Source organism: Scyliorhinus canicula, chromosome 2 (genome assembly GCF_902713615.1).
Source record: "Scyliorhinus canicula chromosome 2, sScyCan1.1, whole genome shotgun sequence".
In the NCBI taxonomy this organism is placed as follows: Eukaryota; Metazoa; Chordata; class Chondrichthyes; order Carcharhiniformes; family Scyliorhinidae; genus Scyliorhinus; species Scyliorhinus canicula.
This window is the reverse complement of record NC_052147.1, coordinates 203,587,411-203,611,240: the sequence shown is the minus strand read 5'-3', so window position 1 is coordinate 203,611,240 and position 23,830 is coordinate 203,587,411. Positions and strand designations below refer to the sequence as shown.

The following is a 23,830-nucleotide window of genomic DNA, read 5'->3' as shown; positions in this document are numbered from 1 at the left end:
GAGGGTCTCGGCAGAATGTTCGAGTCACTGGTGAATGTGGCCCAGTCTAAGGCTGACCCAGGCTAACCTTGGTGAGGTTTTGCGGGATATGTCCCAGTCGAAGGTGGGCATTGCCGAGGTGCTGCGGAGCATGCCCAATCACTGAGGAACATCGCAGAGGCCGTCGACATGATGGTGCAAACCATGGTGAACCGCCAGTGCTGGCAGAGCCAAGTTATGCAGGGACAGCCGGGGCTCGAAGCAGCTGCCCCTCCGTCCACAGTTGAACCCCGGGGCCCTATGAGCACCGAGCGAGAGAAGAGGGCGCCGGGTGCCAACCCAGACCTGCCCCATGGAGTTGGGATGGTGGCCACCAGCTCCCCTGCAATTCACCCCTCTAATGAGGCAGCGTCTCAAAGTCAGCACACGGGACAGGGCGGCATGGCTGTGCATGTGCCACCGACATGTGCACCGGGGCCCTCAGCCCCAGAGCCTCCAGAGGACATCCTGCCAAGGGCATGAAGGCCACAGGAAGTGGTAAGCAGCTGACTGCCTCCACCTCAGATGGGCATCCTGGGGACACACCTAGATGTAGCGGTAGAGCTAGGAAGATTAAGCATGTTGAGGATCACTGAGAGCACCTGGGTAGGCATGTGAGGGGGGTAGGTAGGGGGTGAGGGGGTAGTGGGAAGAGTGGGGCGGCACCATAGGAAGAGTGGATTGTTGGATACCTGTGACACATCAAAAACCCTTGGCAACAACCAGTATGACGCCTCTGTCACTTTCTTCCGCAATGCGAGCCAACCTCCGAACCCTTAGCCTAAGTTTCCCGGCATCTCCCACTCCCCCACGGGCACACCCGTGATGGATGTGAGCGAGAACTCAGCAGACAGGCAGGGGTCAGACTATGGCATAGATTGAGGAGCACTGGAGTTCAGCTCTCAGTGGGTTATTATCACCCTCTGCCCTCGATAGTGACCCGTTGATGGTGCCGACACAGTCCCAACACCCTGAAGTAATGTGACAGACCTTAGGAGGATGGAAGATGGGGGTGGTGAAGTAAGTAATGTAGCAATGATGGACCAAGCCATGTCCTATGTGAATGGGCAAATATCAGGGCCTCCCTGACTTCGGTCGCTCCCGCCAGTCCTGCAGCCTCCAGCTGATCCTCCGTTTCATCCCTGGGCTTGTCCTCCAGCTCTGCTGATCTGGTGCTGCCTCACCATCCTCCTCCTCCTCAGAGGTGGCCACATGATCCTCATCCCCACCTCCAAATCGTCGCTCCGCTGCTATGTGAGGTTATGGAGGACACCACAGACCACAACAAAGCGGGCAACCCTCTGGGGGTGTACTGGAGTGCACCACCAGAGCAGTCGCGTCATCAGAACCGCATCTTGAGGAGTCCGATGCACTGCTCTAATAATAATAACAATCGCTTATTGTCACAAGTTGGCTTCATTGAAGTTACTGTGAAAAGCCCCTAGGCGCCTTTTCGGGGAGGCTGGTATGGGAATTTAACCCGCACTGCTGGCATTGTTCTGCATTGCAAACTAGCTGTTTAGCCCACTGTGCTAAACCAGCTCCTCATAAACCAGCCCAGGTGGTCGCACGGACTTTGTTGTACCAGTGTCCTTCTCGATCTCAGCATCTGCAGTGGTGTCATTAGCCAGGTCCTCATCAGGTACCCCTTATCCCCCAAGAGCCAGCCGCCCATCCTGGGGTGGTACTTGAAGAGGCTGGGTTTGACCGACTGCCCCAGGATGTAGCTGTCGTGGACGCTCCTGACATGCTCTTCTTGTGGTGGTGGCACACGAGCTGTACGTTGAGGGAGTGGAACCCCTTTCTGTTCACTCCCAAATGGCTCGGTGAGTACAGGGCAACAAACGTGCCATCCACTACTCCCTGGACCTGGGGAATCCTGGCAATGGCGGAGAATCTTGCTGCCCGGCGTCTTGCTGAGCTTGGTCCAGGTCAAAGTTAATGTAGTTTTCCGCCCAGGCAAACAGACCTGTCGGATGCATCTGTGGGCTGACTCCTGCGAGATGCCACACAGGTTCTAGTTCGAGTCCTGGAATGATACCGACACGCATAGGTTCAGGGCTGCAGTGACCTTGATGGCCATCGGGAACAGGTGTCCTCCTCCTCCATTTGGTGCCAAGTCCCCGAGGACAAGGCACAGGTGCTGCACCATCTCCTTGTTGAGGTGGAGCCTCCTGCGGCAGGTGTTGTCCGTCATCTGTTAGAATGACCGGTGACGCCTGCACACCATGGGCTGCCACGCTACTCCCCCTCTAGGTCCCTCCCTGGCCTGATGAGTGGACGGGTCCTCAGGGTGTGGGGCGGGGTCTGGCACATGGGCCGCCACCTCGGGCATCTGCAGATGCTGCTGCTGACGCCGTCTCTGGTGTCTGACCGCTCGGCCTAGCAACAGCACAACTAGGGCAAGTTCTGATGGGTCCAAAAATCCCTGCCTTAGCGTTGAATATCTGTGAGGCATTGGGAGTGGGTGTTGGACTGACAAACAGTGTGGCTCCCACCCCAGGATCCTCCTTTGCCCCATTGATCCCCCCTCCCCCACCCAGAATGCCCACGCACTCCCGGCCGCAGCGTGCTCCTCTCACTGGACCCCTGAGGCTGATTCTTTAATGCAGAGGTAGGTGTCATCTCATAATGACCGAGTGCTGGCCCCCTCCCCAAGGCACTCATCCACACTCCGGACGTGGACATGTCCCCGGAGATGTGTCCTGGGTGTTCGGATGTTGGCTGCTGCGTGTGTTGTGTTGCATCCCGCAGTGTTCAGGCACAGTGTTCTTGCATCAAGGTCTGAGTGGGATGCTAGCCAATGACTCCCACATGCTACATGGCCCACCCACCCACGGGAATCCACTTGGGTTGTGTGAAGCGCTCACTTAACCAAGATTGCCAATTCCCTTCAGCAATAACCTTCAGCCGCATGGCCAGAAGCCTTGGCAGTCAGTGGGGGTTAGAATTTAGAACAGTACAGCACAGAACAGGCCCTTCGGCCCTCGATGTTGTGCCGAGCAATGATCACCCTACTTAAACCCACGTAACCCGTATACCCATAACCCAACAATTCCCCCATTAACCTTACACTACGGGCAATTTAGCATGGCCAATCCACCTAACCCGCACATTTTTGGACTGTGGGAGGAAACCGGAGCACCCGGAGGAAACCCACGCACACACGGGGAGGATGTGCAGACTCCACACAGACAGTGACCCAGCCGGGAATCGAACCTGGGACCCTGGAGCTGTGAAGCATTGATGCTAACCACCATGCTACCGTGAGGTTATGGGTAGTCGGTGCGGCAGATGGGCAGTGACAAGGGTTGCCCCCCCGAACGGATACGCATGATTCTAGGGTTGGCATGGTAGCACACGGTTGCACACCGGTTGCCCTAATGCGCCTGCCCCCCACTCTCCCATGGCGATCCATCCCTGCGGAGGTCACCCCCACTGCCAGCCGAGGGCCCACACCCCGCGCCGAGCACTGGGGTGGCAAACCCGCACACCCAGGCTCTTTTCCTTGGAGGAGGCTACTCAGCCTTTCCGCCAGGTTCCCGTTTTTAAAAAGGAGTACTAATCGGCGCCAGTGTGACCACTTGCTGCAGAGGTCGATGAATCACGGAAGGCTGTTGGAAAGGGTTGGCCCCTGTTAATTGTATGGAAATAGGGCTTAAATGGTGATAATTGGTTTCTTGCCACGCTACAACAAGATCCTGATTTCGCCGACGGGAGCAGGCCAGTTAGTGCCCGGCTTGGTTCCCGCTTTCCGCCTCGTCCGCTATTCACTCGCCTTGTTTTGCTTGAGCGGGAGCACAACGAGACCGGAGAATCACACCCATGGTTGCATTATTTTTTGTGCTTCAGAATAAAATGGAAATGCAGCAGTGAATGCAGGGAGGGGAATCAGTGCTCAGTGGTAGGAGGAAAATGGTCTCAATAGAAGGCCCTACCCACCAAGGATCTTTATATAATACTTCTCTCCTTCACTGCCAGGAACAATGAAGGAGGTCTTTGTGTTTCAACAAGGAGGTGGTCACTGAACTGTGCCGTCTCCTATAATCTGACTTGCAGCTGTGCAGCAGGGTAAGGACGTATCTGTCAAGACTAGTAAGGTCACTGTCACCCTCAATTTCTACACCTGTGATTCTTTAAGGCAGGAATAGGTGACATCACCAAAATTTACAGTTTGCTATCAACCGCTGTATCAGGGAAGGGATACATGCCCTGTATAGAAGGCGTCATAATATACACATCAGTATATGATGGTGCAGGGACACACACTGACTGACACGCTGCAAGACCAATCAACACACACAACACAGCAGCCAATCACCAGTTAGGGCACAGTCACTATAAAGTCAGAGGGCACTAGTTTTCCCGCTCATTCGGGATGCAGCCTCTGAGACAGACAGAGCCCGCAGTCAGTACCTTCACCATGTGCTCGCAGTATAGGCTGGTCAGGTTAGGCATAGGTCTTCAGTCAATCTAACATGGTGTCGACCCACAGTGCAAGTATGTTTAACAGGTCTTAGTTAAATAAAATAGAGTTGTACTTTTGCAAGTGTTGGTAGCCTGTCTATGTTACTACTAAGGTAAACGCAGTGTCCACAGATCCAGAGTACCCAACACATCAGAAAGAGAAGGAATTTCACGGCCTTCGCACAGAGAGAAGGAGGAGAGAGCATATGGATTTGCCAGGCTTGCAGCATTATGTGATATGTGGCATGCCCAGAAGATCCCCCTACTGAATGCCTGCCATCTTGGCAGCCTTCATCCTGTGGCAGCCAACCATAGCTACTATCTATAATGGGAGCCAGGCAAGAATACGAAAATTTGAGAAAAAAACCACTGGCATCCTGAATAACAGTTTTTCTTCCTGGATCCCTCAGGGGGCACCCTTCAGTGCTCACCTAGTTCAGCGTAGTTTGGTGCATCCTCCACAAACTCACTACCATGAGGGAACAGCCCTTGTCACTAGACATTGAGCAGTCAACTCAGGAGGAGGAGCAGAAGGAAGAAGAGGAGTCTGAGGGGGAGGTATTTTGGCCCCTTCGAAGGTCGGACTGGGAGTGAATACTCAAGAAAGAGCACAGTTCCTTCGTGTCATCCCAAAATCACAATTCCCAACCTTTCAACCCATCTATACAGACTACCACAATGTTCTATTGGCCCAAATCCTGAAATGAAAGCCACCATCAAGAAACTGTTTCATAATAATTTTATTGTATTACATACAAAACTGAACTATTCATCTGTGTGCTTTCCAGTAATATCTGTTCTCATGTGCCTTATCCTATCCTAGACTGGAATCTTGTTGCAATGTCGGGGGTTTTCCCACCTGATTGGAGAGCAGACAGAGACTTGCGCTGTCTCTTTTCGGGATGACCTGTCAAACTTCTTGCCAATCAGGTAGTGACGAGACCACAAGGTGGCCTTCTTCTAAAATCAGGCCACTCAGGATGGTGAGGGGCTGGCAGATCTTGTGCTTAGCAGAGCTACAAAGGAGGCGGTGATTGCTTCCGGTGTAGCACCAGCCTCCCCCCACCCGAGTCCTAGGATCGCGAAGCAACCCAGGATAAAGGTACGTGGGTATATTATATAAAGGTAAGGGATGTTGGCAGTGGGTGATTTTGTGGGGATTGGTGGGGGGGGGCAGGTAGAAGGAGGAAAAGAGGATGTGCTGGGCCAGCAGCAAGGGCAGAGGTTTGGCACCCAGCAGGCAACCCCTGCCCAAGGTCTAGTTCCTTTGGTTGAAGAATATTCCCCAGCCCCATTTGTGACAAGCTGCTTGCAGGATAGTAACTGTTGTGGATGCACATGATGACAGGCTCAGCGGCAGCTGGATTAATGCCAACAGTGGCAGGATAAGGCCCATTAAGTAGTCTTTAACTGGCCACCTAAGAGGGGGGGGGGAGAATAGGGGGCGAGGAGCGGCCTCCGACGCCGTCGTGAAACACTCTGGGTTTCACAACGGCGTCGGCCTTTGTGGAGAATTCCGCCCGATGTGAGGGGTTGAACCACCGACTTGAGGTTTTCCTCATTCCTGTGTAAAGTGTGCAGGATGTAGGAGTGGACCAGTATACACTCTACAGCATGTCTTGCAACGTCTTGTGTGAGGCTGAGCCTCATTCAGTTAAAGGTAGTTTTTTGAGCGCACCTCACCAGAGCGAGGATGAGCTGCTTTTTTGAAGGGACGGAAGATAGATGCGAGTGCTGTTCAAGGAGGCCCATGCAGCTGGCCACTGTTTTCTGGAGGTGGACATTAGTGCATCTGAGATATCATGGTGTAGCCTTTCGAAGTGCTGACAAAACCACATAACTGCTGTTCCTTTTCATGAATGACACCCAAGAGTCAGCACCTGCACCCAGCTGAGCAGAGTTTGGAATGTCGTGTCCTGTAAAAGAAGGTTCCCTAACCTCCACCTACTTCTGAGGAATCCTCTGCCTCCTCTCGCTGCTACTCCTCTGATGAAAGACACAAATTATGTTTGACATGGTTTTGTTTCATTCAGCATATCATGACATTTAAGTTAGAGGTGACTTCAACTCAGTACTGTATGAGTGAGTGTTTTGTGTCAAGTGGTACTGTGATGTATAATACTGGTGTCAGTTATGTGGGAGTCCCCACCTCTGGACTTTGGCACCCCTCCAATTTCTAACAACTGTTCCTCCAGAGTGATCAATAAGGCTGCAACTGCAAGTTCACTTCTGGTTTGCTGCCTCTCCGTGGAATTGTGCGCTTTCTTCTTGTAAAAGAATTCTGAGTCTGAGAAGTGGAAAGAGCGAGGAGGATGGAGTGAGAACATTTGTGGAGGATGACTGTGAAGGTTAAGTTTGAGATGTCAATAAAATGGAGACGAGTCACCACCAACATTTTGCATTGGGGGCAGCATCACAGCTCATGCCATCTGCGTCAATCACCTATTCAAGTCGGCAAGGCAGAATACCGCATTTAGTGCTTGGAAGTACAGAGGTTTGGAGAAGGCGGGGGATCTATTTTTGGACGAGATGTTCGCTAGCTTGGAGGAGTTAAAGGAGAAATATGGTGCCGGTGACCCCCACAGGGTGGGATGCCGGAACAACACAGCGCGTAGGACTCCTCCCCTCCCCACCCCGTCCTTGATTATCTGATGTGAAGTGGGCAGAACAGGGTAGCACGATGCCATCTGTGACACCGGTGAGACTGCTGGGCCCGTACACACCCGGATACTCCAGAGGGCGGCTGCCAAAGTGGACCTAGGTCACAGGGCGGGAACTGCAGCAGGTCAACTCCACCCTGACGCTCATGGCCCTGGTCGCGGCATGGGAGTCATTGTAGCATTTGTCTGAGGCCTCCGGATAGATGTCATCAGCCATGACAGCAGCAGATAACCCCCGTCACCCAGGAGCCAACCTATCACCCGGGGATGCACGTTGAAAGTGTCAGGAGCCATTGAGTGTGTCAGGATGAAGGCATCGTGCATGCTGCCTGGATATCGGGCGCAGCCATGCATGATGTGCATCTTGTGGTCACACACCAGCTGTAATATTCATTGAGTGGAACTCCTTTCGTTTGTGAAGGCAAGCCCCTCATGTGATAGTGCTTGTAGGGGGTCATGAGTCCTGTCAATCACCCCCTGGACCTGGAACATCCAGGCGATGACAGCAAACCCCCCTGCCCAGGCATCCTGGTGGGCTCAGTCCACATTGAAGTAGATGTATTGTGCTGACTGGACATATAGGGGGCGGGATTCTCCGACCCCCCGCCAGGTCAGAGAATCACCCGGGGCCGGCGTCAATCCCGCCTCGCCGTCTCCCAAATTCTTTGCCCCCCGGAGATTCGGCGGGGGAGGGAATCGCGCAGCGCCAGTCGGCGGGCCCCCCAAGGCGATTCTCTGGCCTGCGATGGGCTGAAGTCCCACCGCTGACAGGCCTCTCCCGCCGGCGTGGATTAAACCACCCTAACTGACCGGCGGGATTGGCGTCGCGGGCCGGCGCCGGGGTCCTGGGGGGGGTGCGTGGGGCGATCTGACCTCGGGGGGTGCCCCCACGGTGGCCTGGCTCACGATTGGGGCCCACCGATCGGCGGGAGGACCTGTGCCATGCGGGCACTCTTTTTCTTCAGCCTTCTCCATGGTCTTCACCATGGCGGAGGCGGAAGAGACCCCCTCCCCTGTGCATGCGCCGGTATGACGTCAGCAGCCGCTGACGCTCCGGCGCATGTGCGGACTTATGCCGGCTGGCGAAGTCCTTTTCGGCCCCAGCTGGCATGGCACCAAAGGCCGTTCACGCCAGCCGGCGGAGTGGGAACCACTCTGGCGCGGGCCTAGCCCCTCAATGTGAGGGCTTGGCCCCGAAAGGTGCGGAGACGTCCGCACCTTTGGGGCGGCCCGACGCCAGAGTGGTTCATGCCACTCCAAAATGCCGGGACCCCCCGCCCCGCTGGATAGGGGAGAATCCCGGCCCTGGTCTCTGTGACGACACAGATGCATCTGTGCACCGAGGTCTGCAAGATCCCGGACAGGTCCCCATTCGGCGCCTGGAAGAAACCTGTGGCAAAAAAGTTCAGGATGACCGGCACCTTGATGGCCAAAGGGAGCAGGTGTCCTTCCTCTATACCCTTCCAGGTGAGCCATGATCTGGCAGATATGCCGTACAGTCTCCCTGCTCAACCGGAGTCTTCAACGACATGCCCGGTTTGGCAGGTCAAAGAAAGAGAAAAAAAAACAAAGAAAAGTACAGCACAGAAAAAGGCCCCCCTCCAAGCCTGTGCCGATCATGATGTCTTAACTAAAATAAAACCTGCCCGTACTCAGTCAATATCCCTCTATTTCCTCCATGTTCATGTCCCCAACCAGATGCTTCTTAAATCTTGCTCATGTGCCTGCTTCCACTACATCCTCTGGCTGCGCAATCCAGGCACCCACCACTCTTTGCATTAAAAACGCACCCCGCACATCTCACTTAAACATTTCCCCTCTCATCTTGAACTTATGCCCCTTTGTAATTGACACTTCCACCCTTGGAAAAAGCCTCTGATCATCCACCCTGTCTATGCCTCTCATAATTTTGTAGACATCTATCAGATCTCACCTCAGCCTCCGTCTTTCTAGTGAAAACAATCTGAGTTTATTCAAAATCTCCTCATAGCTATCACTCTCAATACCAGGCAACATCCTGGTGAACCTTCTTTGCACTCTCTCCAAAGCTCCCACATCCTTCTAACCATGTGGTGACTAGAACTGCATGCAATACTCCAAACGCGGCCCAACCAAGATTTTATATAGCTGCAACATGATTTCCCAACTCCTGGACTCAATGCCCCAGCTGATGAAGGCAAGCATTCCATGTGCCTCGAAGGACCTCAAAGGACAGGCTCTGCCAGTATACACGAGGCCAAATGTGGCGTCTTCTTCCCACCTCCTCCTTGACCTTTTGCGTGGCCAGCTCTCCATCCTCACTGGCTGGCCCATGTTCCTCTGGGACAGGCCCCGCTTCTGCAGGGTTCTCCCTGAGCAGCTCCTTCTCGTACAGCCTCAGTGCATCCCCTGTGGCGGCTAGGATAGTGGCAAACATTCCTGGTTGAATTCCAAAGTCTGCTTGCAGGGGTCAAAGTCAGACATATTAACATGGTGGCCCACCAGGTCCAAAGGGGTACACAGTGGCCCCAGTCTGCACTGCACTGCAGCCCCTGCCCTGCATGCCCCTCTCCCCCCTCCCTCCTTTCCCATCCCCACCCCCGGAGTTGTGGTGGAGGGAGTGATGGGGGTGGGTGTGGTGGTTCATCCATATGGCTGGTGTCACTCTGCGTAACCACGGGCCACGGTGGCCTTTCAGTGGATTCCGCAGCAAGAAGGCTGCTTCACAATTCGTGGCAATGGTGATCCATGCCTGTAAACCAACCTGGTGCCAGGGGTCACTCCGATACCATAGCCCATCCCCTGTTCACGCCTTGCTACACCTCCACGGCCCTGGCAGATGCCCTCCTCCACCCCCTCCCACCCCGCCTCCAGCCAGCCATGCCAGCGGCAGGACCAGCAGTCCACGGTCGTGCCTCTGGGAACATGTCCTACCTCCGCTCTCTCCCTCAGCATGCCTGCTTCCCAATTTTCAAAATCACAAGTGAAACTCGCCATCGGTAATTCTTCCTGGCTGAGGTGGAGCATCGCGGAAGCCCAGGGGAATACCGGGTTGGTCCCATTAATGATATGCTAACGCTGTTTACTGTATGTGTGGAATAGAATGCATTGATACCGCTGTCGAGGCACCAGAGCATGTCATTCCATTGAGTGCCTGGCTACGGACATGATTTTCAGCTCAAGAATCATCTGATTCTTTGCCCAATTATGTTTCGCGATTTCGGTGTCGCTGAACGGAGAATTCCACCCATTGTTTTCTGTCAAGTCTCCCCTCAGCTCACCCAATTAAAGGGTGCTTTTTGGATGGAAATATCTGAATTTAGAGGAGGATAGTGGAGAGCAAGTCATTAGTCTAGCAACTGTTAGACATTCAGCCATAAAAGCAGTTGTGAACACTGTAACATTGAAGTAACAGACCAGGTTCCATTAACTAAGGAAGATATACTGACACGTGGCAAATTTATGCAAACTCTGGAATCATTTGTCTAAATTTTCTTAGCCCATTGGTCAGGGGCTGGGAGGTGTGAGGGCTAGCAGAACAGCAGGAAAGGTGTCAGGAGGGGAGCCTGACATTTTCCCTCTGTCATACCATATTGGCAGTGGCAGGAAAGTTGGCAAAATAAGGGACATTTCTCATCTCCACAGACATGTTCCTTCTGCACTGAAAATTCTATGTTTTGCATGTCGCGAGGGGCAGGTGCTACATGGGGAGACATCCCACTGAAAACTAGCAACCTCCCAGCAGGTTCTGGTGGAGGGTTGGGAGTGGGGGGAGGAACAAAGAGCGCATCCTTTAAGGGAACCGCTGGGGGCAATGACAGCCCCTGAACAAAGGCATCATATATCCACTTGGACGACCCCCCCCAACCCGACTGTCAGAGCTGACCCTGCTTTCCCCAACAACATTTGTCCCTGTTTGAGGGAACCCTGCAATTGAGACATCCTGGGCCGGATTCTCTGCCCCGCCGTACCAGAAAACTGGTGCGGCGCCCTACCCCCAGTAGTGGGATTCTCCGTCCCGCCAGCCAGCCAATGAGGTTTCCCATTGTGGGCAGCCCCACGCTGTCGGGCAACGGAGAATCCCACCTGCGGAGAATCCAGCCCCCTGTCCTTCGTGTTGAGTGCAAGCCTATCTCCTTAACAGGACACCAACTCTGGTAGCATCCTCTTATTAGGCTGCCACCAGCAGCATGTCACTCTGGGTCTCCAAAGTAGGGTTGTCCTGTTTTCAGCCTCGACCGTGGGATATTTCTGTAAACCACAAAATTCAGTTCCTTTATCGACAAAACATTTTTTAGTATCTGCAAAATTAGATTTGATCAAAACCTCAGAGCTAACAAAAAATTGAGAACAGATTTTGGTGAAAATTGATAATTGGCTCTCAAGTTTCATACCTCATGGAACTTAATAATATTTATAACCCAAGCACAGAGTCCAGCAGCAACGGATGACTTTGTTCGCACAAAATCTGGATTGAACTCAGCATCTCTGAGATATTCTTCCTTTATAGTTTTGACGACAGCTTCATGGATATGCTCTTTATCAAAGTTAACAATTGCCTGTAGGAAATCATCCACCTGAAACAAAATGTAAAGATCAGTTGAATGGCATTAAATGACTTAACTAGCTTCACTGTCCTCTGTGTAAAAACACATGCAGAACACTAAACAAAGCAATGGAAATAATCAGTTGTTATCTGAAATTGATAACAATTTTTTAACACAGTGAAAGACTTTTGTGACTGCCCTCACTTTAGCAAGGATAATCCAGGGAACTACAGACCGGTGAGCCTTACGTCAGTATAGGGAAACTACTGGAGAAAATTCTTCGAGACAGGATCTACTCCCATTTGGAAGCAAGGGGTCGTATTAGCAGGAGGCAGCACGGTTTTCTGAAGGGGAGGTCGTGTCTCACTACTTGATAGAGGTTTTTGATAATTGATGCAGGTAGGGCAGTGGATGTTGTCTATATGGACTTCAGTAAGGCCTTTGACAAGGTCCCTCATAGCAGACTGGTGCAAAAGGTGAAGTCAGATGGGATCAGAGGCGAGCTGGCAAGATGGATACAGAACTGGCTAGGTCATAGAAGGCAGAGTAGCAATGGAAGGGTGCTTTTCTGATCGGAGGTCTGTGACCAGTGGTGTTCTGCAGGGATCAGTGCTGGGACCTTTACTGTTTGAAATGATTTGGAGGAAAATGTAACTGGTCTGATTAGTAAGTTTGTGGACGACACAAAGGTTGGTGGAATTGTGGATAGCAATGAGGATTGCCGGAGGATACAGCAAGATTTAGATTGTTTGGAGACTTGGGTGGCGAGATGGCAGATGGAGTTTAATCTGGACAAATGTGAGGTAATGCTTTTTGGAAGGTCTAATACAGGTAGGGAATATACAGTGAATGGTAGAACCCTCAAGAGTATTTTTTTTTTTTTTAAATACTTTTTATTGAAGAAATTTTTCAGAGTACAAACATTTTAACCCCCCCCCACATGTGAGTTATATCAAAACAAAGTCAAACCCCCCTACTTAACAAAAATCCCCCCCACCCCCTACCCGCGCGCCCCCCCCCGCCTCCCCCCCCCCCCCCCGCCGACGAACCGGCCGCCAGACCATCTTGTCGTTTCTGGCAGTGTCCTCGGGCAGGCCTTGCCCGTGACACCACCGATACCGTGTTTCCTTCGTTGTTATCCCCCCTCCCCCCCCCCCTCCCCTCCCCCACACCCTCCCCCCCCTCCCTCCCGCCCTCCCCTCCCCTCCCGGGTTGCTGCTGTCACGACCTCAGTTTCTATCTCTGATCTAAGAGGTCCAGGAAGGGTTGCCATCGCCTGAAAAACCCCTGCACCGACCCTCTCAGGGCGAATTTGATTCTTTCCAATTGGATGAAGTTTGCCATGTCGTTTAACCAGGTGTTAACACTTGGAGGCCTTGCGTCCCTCCACTGAATCAAGATCCTCCTCCAAGCCACCAAGGACGCAAAGGCTAATATTCCAGCCTCCCTCGCCTCCTGTACCCCCGGCTCCACCCCAACCCCGAAGATCGCAAGTCCCCATCCTGGCTTGACCCTGGACCCCACCACTCTCGACACCGTCCCTGCCACCCCCTTCCAGAACTCCTCCAGTGCCGGACATGCCCAAAACATGTGTGCATGATTCGCAGGGCTTCCCGAACATCTGACACACCTGTCTTCACCCCCGAAAAACCGACTCATCCTTGTCCCCGTCATGTGGGCTCTATGCAGTACCTTAAATTGAATGAGACTCAGTCTCGCACATGACGACGACGAGTTGACCCTCTCTAGGGCGTCTGCCCATGTCCCATCCTCTATCTGTTCCCCCAGCTCTACCTCCCACTTGTCTTTCAACTCCACTACTGGTACCTCCTCCACCTCCTGCATAATCTTATAAATGTCCGAGATCTTCCCCTCCCCGACCCAGACCCCTGATAGCACCCTATCACTCGCCCCCCTGTCGGGAAGCACGGGAAACCCCTCTACCTGTCGTCTGGCAAATGCCTTCACTTGGAGGTACCTGAACGTGTTCCCCGGGGGGAGCCCGAATTTCTCCTCCAGCTCTCCCAAGCTCGCAAACCTCCCCTCTATAAACAAGTCCTTCAGTTGCCTGATGCCCACCCTCTGCCAGCTCAGAAATCCCCCTCCTGTATTTCCCGGTGCAAATCTGTGGTTCCCTCTTAGTGGTGCCCTTATCAAACCCCCCACTTCCCCCCTGTGTCGCCTCCACTGCCCCCAGATCTTGAGGGTGGCCGCCACCACCGGGCTCGTGGTATACCTCGTGGGAGGGAGCGGCCATGGTGCCGTTACCAGTGCCCTTAAGCTTATGTTGCCACAGGACGCCCTCTCCATATGCTTCCAAGCTGCCCCCTCCCCTTCCATCATCCACTTTCGTACCATCGATGCATTTGCCGCCCAGTAATATCCTGAAAGATTGGGTAACGCCAGCCCTCCACTATCCCTACTCCGCTCCAAAAAGACCCTTCTAACTCTAGGGGTGCCATGTGCCCACACGTACCCCATGATACTACTCGTTACCTTCTTGAAAAAGGCCCTAGGGAGGAAGATGGGCAGACACTGGAACAAAAACAAGAACCTCGGGAGGACCGTCATTTTAACTGACTGCACCCTCCCTGCCAGCGACAGCGGCACCATGTCCCACCTCTTAAACTCCTCCTCCATCTGTTCCACCAGCCTAGAAAAGTTCAGCTTGTGGAGGGTCCCCCAGTTCTTTGCCACCTGCACCCCCAAGTACCTGAAACTTTTTACTGCTCTTTTGAAGGGGAGCCTCCCAATTCCCTCCCCCTGGTCTCCCGAGTGTATTACAAAGACCTCACCTTTCCCCAGATTTAATTTATATCCCGAAAAGTCCCCGAACTCCGCTAGTATTTCCATAACCTCCGGCATTCCCCCCTCCGGGTCTGCCACATACAGCAACAGGTCATCCGCATAGAGCGAGACCCGATGCTCCTCCCCTCCCCTTGTCAGTCCCCTCCACCCCCCTGAACCCCTCAGTGCCATCGCTAACGGTTCAATCGCTAATGCAAAGAGTAAGGGGGATAGGGGACATCCCTGCCTAGTACCTCGATGGAGCCCAAAATATTCTGACCTCCTCCCTTTTGTTACCACACTCGCCATCGGGGCCGAATAGAGCAGCTTTACCCACTTGATAAATCCCTCCCCAAACCCAAACCTTTCCAACGTCTCCCACAAGTATTCCCACTCCACCCTATCGAATGCCTTCTCCGCGTCTAGCGCTACCACTATCTCCGCCTCCCCCTCCACTGCCGGCATCATGATCACGTTTAACAATCTCCGGACATTTGTGTTAAGGACCTGCAAAGATGGAACACACTCCCGCTCTCCCTCGCGGGGAGAGTCCAGACGATCAAAATGAACGTACTGCCCAGGTTCCTTTTCCTGTTTAGATCCATTCCGATCTACATCCCCAAGGCCTTTTTCAAAGCGCTGGACAAACATATCATGGCGTTCGTATGGGGGGGGTAAAAATGCTAGGATCCCAAAGAAGGTCATACAAAAAACAAAATCCAGGGGGGGCTAGCCCTCCCGAATCTACAATTCTACCACTGGGCGGCAACAGCCGAGCGAGTAAGGGGATGGTTCAGGAGCCAGAAGCCGAGTGGGTGCGTGCGGAGGAGGCCTCCTGCATGGGAACCTCCCTCCGGGCCCTCGCCACGGCAGCACTCCCATCCCCACCCAAAAAACACTCCACCAGCCCAGTGGTGACAGCCACCCTCCAATCCTGGAACCAACTGCGGCAGCAATTTGGCCTGTACAAAATGTCGGACAAGGCTCCCATCTGCAACAACCATAGGTTCAAACCAGCACTGACCGACGCCACCTTCAAAAGGTGGAGGCAGGACGGGGGGACACTGACAGTCAGGGACCTATACACGGACGACAGGATCGCAACACTGGACGAACTGACAGAGAAATTTCAGCTAGCTGGGGGGAACGAGCTACGGTACCTGCAGCTCAAAAACTTCCTACGAAAGGAGACAAGGACGTACCCACAACCGCCACGACAGACACTATTGGAAGACCTACTGGACGCAAGTATCCTAGAGAAAGGGAACTGTAGTGACATGTATGACCGACTGGTAGACAGGGACGACACCGTACTGGACGCAACAAGAAGGAAATGGGAGGACGACCTGGGGATGGAGATAGGGTGGGGACTCTGGAGCGAAGCACTGCATAGGGTCAACTCCACCTCCACGTGCGCAAGGCTCAGCCTGACGCAACTAAAAGTGGTACATAGAGCCCACTTAACGAGAAACCGTATGAGTAGGTTCTTCCCGGAGGTGGAGGACAAATGTGAGCGGTGCCAGAGAGGCCCAGCCAACCACGCCCACATGTTCTGGTCTTGCCCTAGACTTGTGGAGTACTGGACAGCCTTCTTCGAGGCTATGTCCAAAGTGGTGGGGGTGAGGGTGGAGCCATGCCCGATAGTGGCGGTCTTCGGGGTTTCAGACCAGCCAGATCTATTCCCGGGGAGGAGGGCGGACGCCCTTACCTTTGCCTCCCTGATTGCCCGCCGTAGAATCCTGTTTGGCTGGCGGTCAGCAGCACCACCCAGAGCTGCAGACTGGCTGTCCGACCTCTCGGAATCTCTCCAAATGGAGAAAATCAAATTCGCCATCCGAGGGTCGGACGACGGCTTCCACAGAACGTGGGAGCCATTCATGCAACTGTTCCGGGACCTGTTTGTGGCCAACGTACATGAGGAAGAATAGTCGGGTGGCCAAGAACCAGGGGAAAATGGGCGGGAATCGGGGGAAGGTAGCCGGGGGGGGGGGGGGGGGGGGGGGGGGGGGGGGGGGGCTACGGGCTCGGTATGGGGGTTTGATGGCAAGCCAAGGCCCAAAACCAAACTATAAATAAATGCCTATAAACATGTGCCTCGGCCATATTGGGGAATGTAAAATATGTATATATGTATGCTGGCTAAAGGGGGCGGCCACAATTATTGTTATGAAGATGCTTACCTGTAAATATTCATGTTAAATTTTTGTGTTTTCCTTTTTTTTTTCTCTCTCTCTAATAACTTGTAATTTGTCATATATAAAATATGAAAACTCAATAAAAAAACATTTATAAAAAAAAAGCTATGAGGAGAGGTTGAATAAACTTGGTTTATTCTCACTGGAACGAAGGAGGTTGAGGGGTGACCTGATAGAGGTCTACAAAATTATGAGGGGCATAGACAGAGTGGATAGTCATAGACTTTTTCCCAGGGTAGAGGGGTGAATTACTGGGGGGCATAGGTTTAACGTGCGAGGGGTAAGGTTTAGAGGAGATGGATGAGGCAAGTTTTTTTACACAGAGGGTAGTGGGTGTCTGGAACTCGCTGCCGGAGGAGGTGGTGGAAGCAGGGACGTTAGTGACGTTTAAGGGGCATCTTGACAATACATGAATAGGATGGGGATAGAGGGATACGGATCCCTGAAGTGTCGAAGATTTTAGTTTAGACGGGCAGCCTGGTCGGCGCAGGCTTGGAGGGCCGAAGGGCCTGTTCCTGTGCTGTACTTTTCTTTGTTCTTAGTCTGTTTTAGAGATCTCAATCTATTATTGGCAATGCAGCTAGGTTACCAGCAAAAAGGCTACCATTGTACTACCAGTTGTCCATGCAAAGTGCTCATCAATACAAAAATGGGAGATTAAGTCAGATGTATCTGACTCCTGTGTGCCTTGAGTCGTAAAATCACAGCCTACACGATCCTGGTACAAGGCCACATATGCAATGTTCAGGTTCCTCCTGAAGAGAACTTTGTAAACTAGCATTTGGTAGTTTCATTGCATTAAGTAAAGTAGTGCTCATATAATGCTGTCCCAATGTTTTAAAACAGCAGTGTGGTGAATGGAGTTTATTGAATGGTGATGTAAGCATGAATGGCAAGGATTCCTTTGTCACAGGGTTCAGTGCAATGCTTAGTGAGGTGCAGCCAACAGCATGGCTTGGTATTTCAACTGTGCATCAAACGCTTGAGGAACAGGCTGAGACTCAACAAAACAACTGCAGTTTAAGGTTGCGAGACAAAAAATATATAAATTCTATTTGCTGTAATTTTAATTTTGACTTAAAGATGCCTGTTTTTGTTTTTAGTTCTTTTACTTGTAAGGGCATGACACAAAGACATGCTGTGTATTTTACTTTTCAGGGCTATAGTACTGATGTTTACCCTACTTAATAAGGCTAGATCAAAAATAATTATTGTTAATGATTGGAATGAGTAATTACAATAAAAAATGATTGCAGATGTGTTTCAAAACCTAGCCCCAGGGATAAGCATACAGAACTACATTGTTAGACAGAATTGTAAATCAAATTGATTAAACTAAAATGCATTAAGTCCAATATTTGTTAACCATATAAGCATTTTTGTAATAACCCTAAAAGGTTTTATTTGTATTTGTTTTAGTTTGCAAATTGTGTTAAACGTTCTTCTTCAGAAACCTAAAAACGTACATTTCAGTAGATTGAATGAAAAGATGATAATAGACAAAAGTGTGACATTGGTCATACATATTGATGAAGTGGGGGTGTTGGGGTGACGTAAGTAATGCACTGTTGCATCAAATAATACACAGAGTTAGCACCACATATTTTGTTAAACAACTTCAAATTAGATGCAAACAAGAACTATATGATTTAGCAATGCTAAGAATGTATTCACTGAGATTAAACTGTCAGATTCACATTCTCAAGCTCGAAATGTAATCTGATTTTAAATACAATTCTAGTCGGGCGGCATATGGTGTAGTGGTTAGCACTGGGACTGCGACGCTGAGGACCTGGGTTCGAATCCCGGCGATGAGTCACTGTCTGTGTGGAGTTTGCACATTCTCCCCATGTCTGTGTGGGTTTTACCCCAAAAATCCAAAAATGTGCAGGTTAGATGGATTGGACACGCTAAATTGCCCCTTAATTGGAAAAAGAAAAATAATTGGCTCCTCTAAATTTATTTTAAAAAGTACAATTCTAAAATGGGATCCTTCAACATGCAAGTAGTCTGAATGGACAAAACATAGAATTACTGTCCACACTATCACTGACTATGAAAATACCAGATGAATGTTCAGCAGCATTTCACATATATCAAGACATTACCAGGGATTTTGTTAAATTGAATATAGTGTACATGAACTTGACATTGTAAAGAACCAAATATGAAGTCTAAAATATGTAATGTTCAGAATTTTTATTTTGTACCAAACAGAACTGTTATAACATGTTAACTCATATTTTCCTGAACACATAAATCAATATGCTAGTCATTTTATGCAGAATCAATTATCAGCATCCCTATGGTGTGAAGAGAATCAATTATAAAATTCTGTGATTATGACTGCACAGAATAATTTGTCTGTTAATGATTTTGTTTCCAGACCAAAGATTTTTCAATGTGATATTTAGTAAATTTTCTTCACATTTTAAAGTTGCAGGCCTTATCAGCAGAAATAAATATGCGATCGGAATTTTACATATTTTCCATACATCTATACACATACCACTATAATTAGACTCTCTTGATTAATATTTCATTAATAAAGTAAAACAAATGCATTTCACAGGTAGAAACATTTTTGGTAGGCATTAAATTTGTAATCAAATTATTTGTGGCAACATAAAAATATTATAATGTGGCATACATAAAAAAAATAGAACAACATGTTGAACTCTAATGCAAGTTTAAAAATGCTGAATTGCTTATTCAATTTTTAAAAATAAATATCACACTTAGACACAAAGAATGTCTTGATTAAAAATTGAGTTAACTTGGACATGTGATTATTCAACCAAGATTACCTTGCTTAACAATGTTTTAGCTGTTTTCCAACTTCGATCTTTCGGAACTTTCCCATTCGGAGCTAAAAGCACCTGAACTGCAGCAGTAACATTGGTAACAATCGCAGGTGGATTTGGAAAAGTTCGTAACTCTGTCAAGTTTGACTATAAATACAAAAAGAAAAAAAGTCTGTGATTTAGCAAAAATGCCAATATACCACTTCTTGCAAATATCAGAGCCTGATCTTCATACCCTGTTTAATGTGTTCAAGGCAGCATTTGCAGCATGAAGTGCAGGCTCAGCTTTAGCAAGGTCTTCTTCAGATTGCTGCTGTTGCTTTGACACTTCAGCTCGGATAGCAGTCACCTGCAACAATACTTTACCAATGAAGCAATTAGGGTGTTTATTCTTGCTTTTCATACTTTGTTTAAAGTTAAACTTTTTTAAAAAATCATCTAATAGCCTTTGTTACTTTTCTTTTAAAAATGCCTTAAAATAACATAAATGTGCTAGTTGGGTTTTATTTTTCTGACTTAAAGTTGTTATTATAACATTGAGTAATATAGTTTTTAATCTTATGTTTTCAGAAATGCCTGTCTTCAAAATATGGGGTGGGATTTACCAACCAACCGCCGCGTGTTTTTAGGTGGGGGAGGCGGCCCGGCAATGGGATCTACCAGTCTCACCAGAATTCCCGTTACAGCTCCCCTCGCTGCCTGGAAACATGTGGGCTGACTTGGGACTGGAATTTCCAGCCGGCGTGAACAGCTGGTAATTCCCGCCAATTATTTTAAATATTACTCAAATAGAAATAATAGGTGATTTGTGGAAGTGCCTTTAAACAACTATTCATAAAAACTGATCAATTGGTATAGTCTTAAACATTTTTACACTTGTATTTAACATTTTGGCAGCACGGTGGCACAGTGGTTAGCACTGCTGCCTCAGCGCCAGGGACCAGGGTTCAATTCCAGCCTTGGGTGACTGTCTGTGTAGTTTGCACTTTCTCCCCATGTCTGCGTAGGTTTCTTCCAGGTGCTCCGGTTTCCTCCTACAGTCCGTAATGTGCAGGTTAGGTGGATTGGCCGTAATCAATACGTGAGGTTACAGGGATTGGGTGGGGAAGTGGGCCGAGGTAAAGTGCTCTTTTGGAAGGTTAGTACCGACTCGATGGGCCAAATGGCTTCCTTCTGCATCGCAGGGATTCTATCTCCCACAATACACAGGCATTTTTCTTGTACTTTAAAATAATTCTGGCTCGAAAACATTTTAATGATAACGAATAATAGATGTGTGCAATTTTATGAACTATGTTGAATATCTGGGCAACTTTTAGTTTCTAAAAATCCATATTCTTGCAACCTCTGCTGGACAAACTGTTTTCAGTCATGCATGTACCCTGTGCTCTTCAGCATCTGCAATAGCTTTCTCTTGATTCAGCTTCTCAGTCTGCTGCCCTACTTTGTTGATTAGAGCCGCAGCGTCTTTGTTCCTTTGGTGAAGTTCCATTTCTTGAACAGCTAGTTTTGCCTTCAGAACTTCTACCTAGATAATTTAAACCAAGACATGCACTACTTAAAATGTAAAAAGTTAAATTTTATTATATAATAACACAAACCATTATCTTTAGGGTTAGAAAGTTAAAAGCAGTTGGTATTTGGGAACTGTAAATCATTCCTTTGTGTCTTGGTTGAAACAGTTTAATTATTTTCAGTCCTCTATGGCTGCATTCAAAGTAATATATTTCCCTGACAAGTCCAATAGAGACAAATACACATGAGAAAAAATACCAGTGATAAGCAGTAATGGATGTTACTTTTGACTTGGTAATATAAGTCACGTCTTATTACTTAATCCCAGTTCAATATTGTAAATACAAAGTATACCTTTTGTCATCCATTCAGCTGTGCAATTATGTCAATGACAATTTTGTTTCAAATACTTACTTGTGAAGCTGTGGTTAGTAGTTTTTGAAGACCATTCTCCAATCGCTCCTTCTTTTGCATTAGTTCTCTTCTTTTCTTACTGAGTAAGTTTTGGTACAATTTAATTTGTTCTAGGAAGCTTTTTGGAGTGGTATAATTATAGTGTTTCTCATTTTGCTGATATTTCACACTAACTTCATTCACACAGATGTGTGCGTGTGCAATAAACTGGCCAATAGAAAATTTCACTTCAGGCTAGAAGACATGATAATGGGGAAATGTTTATTATAAACAATAAAATACCATACATCACCACTTACAGACTACATTAGAGATTTTGGACGTATACCTAATGCTTTTTTATGTTAGTCTTTTCTCAGAGCACTGCAAATATTAGCTAAATTTGATCAGAATAAATGTTTATTGTATGAATAAAACATGAAAAAATAGGTGACATGGGCTCCCAGTGACGGCATGTAGAAAAGCAGTTGAACACGAGGTGGCTCCCACCAGAGAACTTTTATTTAAGCCCTTTTCACCTGATTCCTGGAGGAGATTTGGGATGGAGTTTGGTTAGATCGATGGGTTAAGATTTCCATGGAAAAGGGATGTCCAATAAATACATGATTGTTTCAAACACTAGCTTTCACCTGAGGAAGGAGCAGTGCTCCGAAAGCTAGTGTTTGAAACAAACATGTTGGACTTTAACCTGGTGTTGTAAGACTTCTTACTGTGCTCACCCCAGTCCAACGCCGGCATCTCCACATCAATAAATACAAGACTCGGCAGCAGAAAAATAAGGAAATGTTGTTGAACTCAGAAGCCTCAAGTCTGTGAGGAAAATGGCACAGGCTCCTGCATCACCGGTGGCCACTCCACTAACTGCTGAGATGCTTACAGGTATCCTAGCAGGGGAACATCAGAAACTATCCCAGGAGGTCTCTGAGGATCATGAAAGAGCGATTGAGGAGGTGATGTCCCCTATTTCAGCAGCCTTGACAAAAGTGGATAAAATTGTAAAGGCGCAGGGCATGGAGCAGAAAGAGGTTGAGGTGGCTTTTTCACGACAAAGTGACCACCTTTCTGGAAGTGGAGATGGCCCTGGTGGCCAGTGACAACAAGGCATTGAGAGCCAAGGTGGACGATTTGGAAAATCCCTCCAGAAGACAGAACTTGAGGGTGGTTGGGTTGTTGAAGGGCTTGGATGGTCCAAGTCCACCAAAGTTTATGTCATAGTTGTTTTGGAAGATGGTGGGGGAGGGGAAATGGCCTCTCCTCTCGAGTTGGATCAGGCCAACAGGTCGTTGAGGCAGAAATCCGGTGCTGGTGAGCCACCGTGCGGGATCATCGTGCGCTTTCATAGTTTTCAAGACAAAGAAAGAGTTCTGCAGTGGGCAAAAGATCATCGGGACTCCAGATGGGAGGGCCACGTTGTGAGAATTTATCAAGATGTTGGAATGGAACTGGCCATCAGGCATGCAGCATTCAAAAATTCCAAGGCTGTATCAGAGCAATGTTTGATTTGGCGTCGGAGCCCCCTGAGAAAGGGTTGTCTATGTTAGAGTTTTTGGATGATTTGTCGATCCCAGTTGTAGAACAAGAAAGAAGGGAGGAATTGGAGTCTCTGTTGACCCGGGAGGAGGTCATGAAATGGACGGGCCTGACGCAGTCAGGTAACTCGCCGGCCTGGATGGATTTCCGATCGACTTTTATATGAAATTTGTAGATCAGCTAGTCCCATTGTTGTCAGAAATGTTTAATGATTCCATGTCCCAGGGGATATTGTTGGCCACATTGGTGCAGGCATCGACTTCTCTGATTTTAAAGAAGGATAAGGATCCAATAAAGTGTGGGCCGTATTTCCCGATTTCATTATTGAATGTGTATGCAAAGTTCCTGGCAAAGGTCTTAGCAATGCGCTTGGAACCCTGCCTTCCAAGGAAGAATATTGGAAGAACAGAATGGGGTTGTTAAGGGCAGGTAGCTGACAGCCAATATTCAGCTTAATGTTATTCGGTTCCCCTCTTCAGCCCCTGAGCCAGAGGTAATTATTTCATTGGATGCTGAAAAGGCATTTGACAGGGTGGAGTAGGGGTATCTGTTCGTGATCCTGGGAAGGTTTGGTTTTGGACCGAAATTTATATCTTGGATCCAGCTCCTATATAGGGCCTCCACCGCCAGTGTTCATATGAATGCCTTGGGCTCAGAATATTTCCAGCTGAAGAGAGGCACAAGGTGCTGGTTTAGCACAGTGGGCTAAACAGCTGGCATGTAAAGCAGAACAAGTTCAGCAACGCGGGTTCAATTCCTGGACCAGCCTCCCCGAACAGGCGCCGGAATGTGGCGACTAGGAGCTTTTCACAGTAACTTCACTTAAAGCCTACTTGTGACAATAAGCGATTTTCATTTCATTTAATTTCCAGTGAATTGCTTTCCAGTGATTCATCCAGAGAGGGGAGCTGATC

The 23,830-nt window shown here is 49.2% G+C and overlaps 1 protein-coding gene across 1 annotated transcript in view; it reads right to left on the bottom strand.

Moving 5' to 3' along the window:
- The window catches only part of LOC119962304 (dynein heavy chain 11, axonemal-like), a 690,045-nt gene that overhangs the window by 130,660 nt on the left and 535,555 nt on the right, over positions 1 to 23,830 (bottom strand). The window contains exons 40-44 of the mRNA XM_038790290.1: positions 21,387 to 21,620; positions 20,839 to 20,985; positions 19,693 to 19,806; positions 19,461 to 19,604; positions 11,519 to 11,701 (exon numbers count right to left, since the gene is read on the bottom strand). Coding sequence (XP_038646218.1) covers positions 11,519 to 11,701; positions 19,461 to 19,604; positions 19,693 to 19,806; positions 20,839 to 20,985; positions 21,387 to 21,620 — 822 coding nt within the window. The remainder of the gene's footprint in view (positions 1 to 11,518; positions 11,702 to 19,460; positions 19,605 to 19,692; positions 19,807 to 20,838; positions 20,986 to 21,386; positions 21,621 to 23,830) is intronic.